The 10,157-nt window shown below is 38.9% G+C and overlaps 1 protein-coding gene and 1 pseudogene across 1 annotated transcript in view; one reads left to right on the forward strand and one right to left on the reverse strand.

The window, feature by feature from the left end:
* The window catches only part of LOC105979571, a 15,411-nt pseudogene extending 12,461 nt beyond the window's left edge, over positions 1–2,950 (forward strand).
* Positions 1–10,157, reverse strand: part of CLCN5 (chloride voltage-gated channel 5) — a 195,716-nt gene that overhangs the window by 30,235 nt on the left and 155,324 nt on the right. The window contains exons 5-6 of the mRNA XM_045288271.1: positions 7,088–7,187; positions 4,564–4,751 (exon numbers count right to left, since the gene is read on the reverse strand). Of these exons, the coding sequence (XP_045144206.1) occupies positions 4,564–4,751; positions 7,088–7,187 (288 nt within the window). The remainder of the gene's footprint in view (positions 1–4,563; positions 4,752–7,087; positions 7,188–10,157) is intronic.

A 10,157-nucleotide genomic window follows, 5' to 3' on the forward strand; every position in this document is an offset into this window, starting at 1 on the left:
GTATTCTCTATGCCTGGGGGACCTTGCTATTTTACATACATGGTCATTGTGGCAGTCACCTAATCTGGTGTCAATTTGAACATTAAGAGTGTAGGGGTGGAGTCTAGCCTGTGAATCTGGAGATAGCCAATGAGACCTCTGTGTAGGCATGGCCTTCTCCTGAGAATTCTGGGAAATCCGGTACTTCCTCCTTGAAGGCCGGAGACACTTCTCTCTCTGACACTCCCTGGGAGACATTGCAGAAGACAAGCCACATGATCCACCTGGATGCAGAGGACCCCTGCCAGCACAGAGATGTTTCCAATGTCACTGGATCCAAAGACTTTCTACCCACCGGCCTGTGATCTTCTACACTGGGTGTCACTGCATGTGTTTCGTGAGTCTGAAGAGAACTTCATTGAGTGATATCGGCCATATGGGCTAAAATCAGATTTATGAACTTGGTATGGACTGGGCTGGGATATTTTCTCAATGTTCAACTGCTCTTGTATATAAATCTCTTTCTTATACACATACGAGTGTCCATGGATGTGTTTCTCTAGTCTACCCAGATTACCAAAGTCATGTGGTACGAGATAATGACCAGACTGATCATTCTAGCTGAGAACTGTCCAAGATTCTGGGAAAAGGGGGAACCGATCACAAGGATCTCCATATAACCCCTTCCCTGGGGGTCGGACAACAGAAAAGCCCGGGAAAGGTGACGTCAGACAGTGAAAGACATGACAAAATAATAATAATTTATAAATTATTAAACGTTTGGGAGGGAGGGGGCAAATTAGGAACTGATACCAAGGGCTCAAGTAGAAAGCAAATGTTTTGAGAATGATGATGGCAACAAATGCACGAATGTGCTTGACAATTCAATGGATGGATGTATGGATTGTGATAAGAGTTGTACGAGCCCCCAATAAAATTATTTTTTTTAAAAAAACAAACAATAACAATAAAATGAAAAATTAAGGTGAATGGTAGAATCTTTCTGGGTACCAGAAAGTCCCCCTGATCAGGAGGCAGCTGCGGAAAAAGTTATATGCTTTAGAAAAGTAGCTTGTGATGCCCAAAGAACAGTTTGAAACATGACATGAAGCAAACCAGAAATGGTCTGGGAAAGGATCATGAAACCTGAAGAAGGTTTAGTCAATTAATATGACCCTTCTGGCCATAATTCCTTATGTGGCATATTAGAATTCTGGACTCTTTATGCCTGTAACTACAGTCCCATTTTGGAGGGCATTATCTATTCTATAGATAATAGGATTAGGTAGAATTAAGACGTTACTTAATAAAGGGTGTAAACCAAGCCATACCATTTGTTTCCTTGGGGACATCTTTTAAGATTCCACCTTAGTAGAGGGTGTGAAAACAGTTTCACCCTTTGTTTCCGTGGGGAAATCTTTGACTCTACCTTAGTAGGTATGACTTAAGACACTATACTTTGTTTTCCTTGTATATATGATTGTATCACTGTATAGTTCTAATACACATCATCTCTTCACCTAGAAAACCAAACCTCTATTTCCTAATTGGGCTTTAGTAGAAGCAAGACCTGCTATGACTTTTGGACATTTCTGGCTTCTGGCTCTAGATCCTGCATCTGGCTCACCTCTGCCTGACTTTTGGATTTGGAGCTTAACAGCACTCACCTATGCGCGACACATTTCGTCAAAATTTCTTGAGTTTTTGTGGGACATTTCAGAAAATCACAGAACTTAGACATAGGAAGGCATATACTGAAGGGAATAGTGTACTGGGAGGCCAGGGGCGGAGGGGAGAGCGGAGAATGGAGCAGAATAGCATATTGGAATAATTGGATATCTTTAATCTACACCTCCTTGGGATTATTCTGGTATTAATTCTTCTAAAATAAAGTATTACCACACTGACGACAGAAAATGTAGCCCAAAGCTCTGGTTTTTCTACAGAAGAAATTAAAGAATGTAGCAGAAAATTAACTCCAAAGACATGCAGGTGAATCTGTCATATTTGGGATATCATGAAATGCCTACAATGAATCCATATATACTACTTCCGTCAAACAGATGGGAGTATAAAATAGGTGGGGAAGAGGGCAAAGGCCGGACATAGATGGTCTAGAGAAGAACACATCTTCACAATCTCAAGAACTATAGCAAAACCAAGAAGTTAGTGTGTAACATCAATGAAGGCTGAGACTAGGACGGTCAATTCCAGCATATGGTCCATTGCTTCGTAATTGCAGCACACACTCAGCATCTTAGAACTGGTGCGATGCTCCAAGTGGATGACTGTACCATGTGAGACATGCACAGATAGAGTCGTCATCTCCACTGGACACTGGTGACATGCAGTGAAGGACACAAGAGTTCCGATGGTCAAATCCTCATTATAGTCTTTATCCCTGTCCTCCATATTTATCCCTGCCTATATCAGAAAACCATGCAGATTGACTAGTTCAAGTCCATGGTGATCCTGCATTGTGGTAGGTATCTCAGTTTGTCAAATACTTGATTCACCCCAAATCTTAGCTAGAAAAGGAAACAGAAGAGGCCACCAAGAAGCTTGGTTTTAAATATCTACATATTAGAGTCCTCATCAGATGCACATACAAAATGAGAACAGAAACAGCTTTCTATTCCATCAGAGTACATGGTACATGTTAAGGAGCATTTCCAGCTTCTTGCACGCAGGATGCAAGTATATGTGTAGGGGACCTGGCCGAGGATGATACCCTTTTTATTAAAGGAAGCAAAGACAAAGCACCCCATTTATGCATTTATCAGTAATCTCTCTCTCTCTCCCTTAGTCAGGTGGATTACACAATCGATACACAGAAAACTTTGGGGTGTAATATTGGATATACACTCTCTCTCAAGCAGACTTCCTAGTATGCACTTCTTCATCCTAGCTTGGTTGAACTGCTTATGAAATCATGTAAACACTGCTTTTCCTTGCACACATGCCTCTGTAATCTTTAGTTCTTTGGAAGGCATCTACTATTTCAGGGACCAGAATGTCAACATCCAGATTGCCAATTGTAGGGACACCCGTTATCACTCCTAAGTGGCCACACTTCAGCTAAACTGGCATTCCCTGTGAGTCCTTGTGCCGCTCTGGAGGACACTTATACCTGCAGGTATCCAGGACACTGAAGCACAGCCAGAGGCAGTTGTGAATGATTCCTGCTCCCCTTACCTCCACAACCTCCCCACCCCCTAGCAGAATAACACCAACCTAACAATGAGTTTGGGGTCCTTCGTGTCATGGTGTTAATGGTTTCAGTAGCCTACCTCCATCAAAGTTGTAACCCTTATAAAGAGCCCTCAACACTGCCCCCCAGAGCAGATTCTTTCCGGGCCAGCTGGCTACTGGGGAAGAAGCAGTACTGTTCTTCTCAATCCATAAGCACCCTGACTCGAATTCAAACAAACTAATGGCTCTCAGGTTGTTTTGTGGTCAGTATTTTGGTCTCTTGGTATCTACCTATATAGAGTCTCTCCCTTTTTGGGGGAGTCTGAACCCACAGACCTTTTATCCTCAAACAATAGATGAAATCCCAATGGAGCCAGCTGATATTATTAGGCTGGCTGCAAATCATTGGGGTGGCTGATCTAAAGATGCCTCAGAAAGCTGACAAAGACAGGCCTAGATCACCTCCTTCAAGAACTTAAGAGGACGACTGAGACAGTCAAGTACCCCACATTACTAAGGCTAAGAAATAAAGTTCAGATGAAAGAAATGAATGACCAAACTCAGGCCAAACCATGAGATGACCCTAATCTAACAATGTATGCTTAAATGAATAGATACTTTTAGCATCAATAGCAACTGAGAATAGATGTTTCCCTGGTAGAATTCTACCTTTAACAAAGGCTACAATGCTCTTTGTAACATGCAAACAGGTTGTTTTCTACTTTGCCCATTCTTTCAAGATCATGTTCCCAAGAAACAAACACTGTCACATTGTATAATTTAACTGACACAGATATACTTCGTCTGAGACTTCAAACATGGTGTACCTATATCTGAGAGACCTATACAACCAACCCAATGAGAAGGCGTAAATTGCCTCCTATTGTTAGGAGTTAGTTCTTAGCCAGTGGTAGTGCAATAACCACTGAATTCACTGCAATTAACAGATTCAGTATGAGAACAGCTCTTTTTTCCCTCTATAAAGGTGTCTGCATTTTATAAAGTCATTGCATCAGTTCATCTACCTCATAAGGTATATGGGATACATACATGAGAAAAAAATATTCATACTTCATAGGAACTTCTGTAAAACAATGTCATGAAACTATTAATTATTATTTAATGTTTCTGGGCATTATCTTTTTGACAGCAAAAAATAAACTTTAGAAAGAGGAAAGCAATAAAAAAATGAAGCCTGTGTAAGAATCAAGCAATTTCATGTATCAGTAGGGAATAGAAATAGGGCTGCACACAAACCCGAGAAAAACAGTTGGCACTGGTTCCCCTTTTCTTAGAAAAGGAAAATAAGAAATGAGTTCATGAATTAGTATAAAAAATAAAATAAACATAAGAATAAATGTCAGTAGTTTAGACATCTTTACAGCATGTTACCTCATTTGTGCTGATGATAAGCTGGGACCAGCTATTCCACTCTGGGCATTTGTCTCTGTCTTCAAAGGTGACATGGTCAGAGTTCCAGCAACAATGTTCATGGTTAAACCAGAAGCCCCCGGTGCAGATTCCTTCTTTGAGGTCTGTCATCCAATGAGCAGAGATATCTATCACACCAGCTAAGGAACCTGATTTGGAAAGGGGTAAAGTTAAATTCACTTTCCGAAACTTTCAGTTAAATTCACTTTCCGAAACTTTCGTCGTTGGTAATAAAAACAAATTTGTTAATGAAAACAAGGGACAGGAAATCAAAATCAATATAACACGCTATATTTTCCCTTTCCATATGCACTATTTGTATGTTTGCTTGATTTCTGCCTATTTCTGCATTAAATACTCACCATCTGTAGAATTTCTATAATAGAGAAAATTTAAGAGAAAAGCAAGATTGTTAGGTGAGAGCCATGGCCTAGCGGATTCATCTTTAAACTTAATTTATATGGCAAAGATTTTATTCTGGCTTAGAATTTATGTAATTGATCAATAAAAGGGAGCAAAGTTTATTAAATATTTTATTTTGACTATATACATAAGATAGAGAAAATGTGAATTGTCTCCATTGGGGACTATTACATTATATTTATTTAGGATGGCATGGTGTTGCAGGGAACTAGAGACGATGGGGAGACGGGCTAAGTCTTGAAGGATAGCAGGATTCTTCTCCAAGGACAAGGTAATTTGAACAGTGGCCAGAAGGCATCAGAGGCTAAGGTAACTGAGTGTATAAATGCACAAAACTGTGATGTGGACATAAGGTTAGGGTGACACTACAGAAGTCTGGAAACATCCTGAACCTTTTACTAGAACATGGACATTCTGAGTTTTCTTTCTAAGAAGGAACAGCCAATGATACACAGATTATCCCCAAAAGGAAAATCATGAGGATATGTGTATGCACTATAGCTAATTGTATGATAGGGCTAAGAGAATAATATTACTTTAGATTATGTCCTTCTCATTATTTTTAATGTTCAGATACAGAAACTTTGGCACAAAAGTTAAATTATTCCTGTATCCTGACACACTGCTTCTATTGTTGCTCTGCAATGCTTAAAAACAAAAAGCTCTGTGTATAAGGGAAAGAAAAAGATTCACTGACTATCTAGTGGCAATAAATACACTTAAAATCAAGAATATAACACCTACATTCTAACAGGTCGTGCAATTTTGCTAAAAGTATTAAACACTTGAAAAAACCATTTAAATCTAAAACACCGTTGGGAGCATACTCTTGGCCACTTCAGCCCCCACTCATCTCTTCTTTCTAATTTGTATTGCACTTCTTGCCAGAGTTCAGAATATTAACATGCTTTTATATAGTTGGGCTTTTGCTCTAATTGCTTCACCTGAAATGTCACATTTCCTACTTTACCTAACACTGGTACCCCTCAATTCTATCTCCCCTTTTACCTCTTTTCCTTCCTATTTCCATTGGTTTTCTTTATGTGCTACAAATTTTCAGAATTCCCCTACCCTAAAGAATAAAATGTTTTCTTGTATTCTTGTTTCTACTTCAAGTTTTCTTCCCTCCTCTTCTTCCAGTAACTACCAAGTATCTCCAGAAACTATCTTCTACACTGGTTGTCCCCCTTTAAGATCTAGCTCCTAACATTTGAGATCATTTTCAAAGATGGATAAGGCACCTAATTGCCCAACTGTATAATCTTTTCTTAATCATTTTCCTCTTCTTTAAATTCTCTTAAATATTTGGAATTACAGACTACCGACTGATTTTAGCTCAATATCCTGGATCATCGCAGGTATCACCTGGTAGCCTTGACTTCCTGCTTCCTCCATAGGAAAGGACAGCTACCCCTAAGCCACTAGGAAAGACTGAGTCACCAATATCTGACTTTCTGTGCCACCTCATGAGAGTTGAGTTTAAAAAAAATATTATAAATAATTTCTCTTGCAGTCCTCTTTTACACCTTCTCTCCTAAATCTCATGCAGTGTGTGTTAACATTCAACCAACTGTCCCAACAGATGGGCTCTTCCTCAAAGCAATCACCAAAACACAATGGAAACACACTAAGAAGGATACAAGATTTTATAGCTTATAAATGTTTCTAATTGCATTTACTCACTTAACCCTCATTTATTTATGGCAAGTGATTCAGACAGTAGACCCCCTTTCCAAACACAAACCAAACTCAATGCCACCATGTCTATGGTGACTCATAGCAACCCTATAGGACAGGGTAGAGCTGCCCTTTTAGGTTTCTGAGACTGTACTCTTAATGAGAGTTGGTGGTTTTGAACTGCTGACCTTGCAGATAGCAGCCCAACATGAAGCTACTCTGCCACCAGGGCTCCTTTAGAGATGGGGAAATCAAGCTTCTAAAATATTCACCAGCAATTCATTCCAGGCAGAAAAATAACAAAACATAGCAACTCAGTTCATGACATTATGATGGGAGGGTGTGGGGTAGGGTACACAAGAATCTTAGATACAGCTTACCATACCTGAAAGAAGCCCAATAAGTAGCATCAATAACCAGCCAGAAAAGGCATCACTCACACTGTGAATTAAGGCCCAGGTTGACTCTTTGCTTTTATTGGTAATCTAGAGAGAAATGAGAAAATATTGATATAGTCTACACACGCACTTTTTTTCATATCAAAATTGCTCGATAAGAAACCAAAGACAAGTTACCTGGGAAAGGAGACCAATATGGAGTTACCTCTCAAATAATCTTTCGCTGAACCAATTTAACCAAGGACTTTGAGGTTTACTGAACCTCTATACGGTGTAGCTGTTATCACTGGGTACCTGAGAGTCATTTTTCATAGTGACCCCTTGTTACAGTGTAGAACTATCCCACAGGGTTTCCTAGGTTGTAATCTTATCATCAGGTCTTTGTCCCACAGACTCACCGTGTGGGTTCCTATAGCCAGCCTTTCCTTAATAGCGGAGTACTTTGCCAATCAAAGTCACTGTTATTTGTTTACCTATTGTTTGTGCCTCACCGGAAGAGTTAAATAGATGGTGCATAGGATGTTTTGTCCATGAATATTTCCTGTCTGGCCCTTAGACCAGGGGTCCTCAAATTACGGCCCATGGGCCACATGCGGCCCGCCGAGGATATTTATCCAGGCTACTGGGTGTTTTTTACTTCAAAATAAGATGTGTGCAGTATGCATAGGAATTTGTTCATGTTTTTTTTTAAAAAACTGTAGTCCGGCCCTCCAATGGGTCTGAGGGACAGTGAACTGGCCCCATTTAAAAAATTTGAGGACCCGTGCCTTAGACAATCTTTGAAAATCCAGCAATGGTACACTAAGGTTCACATCAGCACTATTTGCAGTAGCTCAAAGGTGGAAGCAAACTAAATATCCAATCATCAGATAAATGGATACACAAAATATGATATATACAAACAATGGAATTTTACTCAGCCATAAAGAGAAATGAAAGCCTAATATCTGCCACAACATGCTTAGTGAAATAAGTCAATCACAAAAGGACTCATATTGTATGGTCCCACTTATATAAAAAGGAAAATAACAGAAACCAAAGATTATTAGTGGGTACCAGGGGTGAGAGGAAAAGGGTGCTTTTGCTTAGGGGGTATTGAATTTATGTTAATGGTAGTGGAGTAATTTGGACAAGGATAATGACAATGGTGATCCAACATTTAGAATGTAATCAATGCCACTAACTTATACATGTAGAGATCACTATATTGGCAAATGCTTTAATGTATATATTTATACCACTTCAATAAGAAAATAAAAAAACAAAATACTTGGTTTAAAATTTGGAGTCAAAGCAGAAATAATATGAAAAACTTAGTTTTTAAAAACCTACTGTTGATTGAAGAAATGTCTCACCAGAGAACCACTTACTAAATCAAAATCTGAGATGAGGCTGATAACCTATCTAATCAATAAGCTTTCCATGTGGCTCTTGTGCAAACTGCAATTTGTAACTAACTGATTCAAATGATACAGACACCAAGTTAAAGGCAAATGACCTTTGCAGAGTACTTTGAGACCTTTTCACAGTACTCTGGGAAAAAAAAGAAGTAGAAAAATTCTCTTTTCAAATTCAAAAGAATTGGTGCCATAGCACTAAGTACCTTCTATTACCTATCCCCCAAAAATCCTGGTGGCAAAGTGGGCTACAAGTTGGGCTGTTAACTACAAGGTCAGCAGTTCAAACCCACCAATCTCCCCTCAAAAGAAAGATGAGACTGGCTGCTGTCATACATAATCATAGTCTTGCAACACTCAGAAGCAGTCTGAATCTGATGTGAAGCATCACTATGAGTTGGAATGACTACAGGGCAGTGCATTATGACTTATGACAAGGATCCATGTGGCACTGGTTAAGCACTCGGTTGCTAACCAAGAGGTTGGAGGTTTGAATCCACCAGTCACTGTGAGGTAGCTGTGACAGTCAGCTTCCATAAAGATTATAGCTTTGGAAACACTATAGGGCAGATCAATCCCATCCTATAAGGTCAATATGAGTTGGAATTGACTTGAAGGGATAGATGGATGGAAAGATTACCTATGACAGAATTCCTGGGTGGATCAATCTATTAATCTGTTCAGCTGTTAAATGAAGGGTTAGAGTCCATCCAGAGGTACCTTGGAAGAAAGGTTTGGTGATCTACTTTAGAACACATCAGTTATTGACAGTCCTCTAGGGCAGGGCTCCATTCTAACACACATGGGGCTGCCATGAGTTGAAATCTGATTAGGGCAACTCGTTTTATTACATCAATGTCTCTCATTTAAATTTGATTGGTCTGGAAGTTTTGAGTTTAATGTGCAAATTTGGTCTTATGAGTATACAAAAGCAATAATCACAAAGAATTTATCATGTATGCTTCAGCAATTTTTTAAAAGTTGTTGAGTCATTTCCCATGCATAGTTGAACCTGGCTGCAATCTTTCAGAAGTAGACCGCCAGACCTTTCTTCCAAGGTGCCTCCCAGTGGACTTGAATGGCCTAGCTTTGGGTCAGTAACCAAGCGCTTAGCTATTAGCAACACCCAGGGACACTCAGTAGACGTGATGCCTCTGAACATTTCTTCTCTGCTTATATTCCTTTAGAGAGCCCATTTGTTTTCCCTAGTTGAAAAAATCTTGCTTCAAAGAGAAATCCAAAAAAGTGACTAAGATGGGGAAAAAAACCTCAAAAAAGTGACAAAGATGGAGGAAAATCTTAAATCTAAAAATGTACATACTATTAAATATTGTTTGTTTTATAATAGTTATTAATATTCATTCATAAGTTAATGTTATCATAAATTATATAATTGACTGGAGGACATGCCTAGAGATAAAAAATCAGACCTTGATCTATTTACAAGTTTGTTTTCTTTTTTCTAAATTATAAAATTTTTTTCTTTTTCTTTTTTTTAAATTAATTTATTCTTTTATGGGTCATTGGTTTTTTTTGTTGTCATCTTGTGTTCTCTTTTGTTGCCTTGTCTTGCTATGCCTTGTTTTTTGGTGCATGTTATTATTTCTGCAGATCTATCTAAATAAGAGAGGCTGGATGAACAGTCTGGAGGAGAAAACAA

This window comes from Echinops telfairi, unplaced genomic scaffold (genome assembly GCF_000313985.2).
Source record: "Echinops telfairi isolate 266 unplaced genomic scaffold, ASM31398v2 ScPeMD7_19;HRSCAF=73, whole genome shotgun sequence".
NCBI lineage: Eukaryota > Metazoa > Chordata > Mammalia > Afrosoricida > Tenrecidae > Echinops > Echinops telfairi.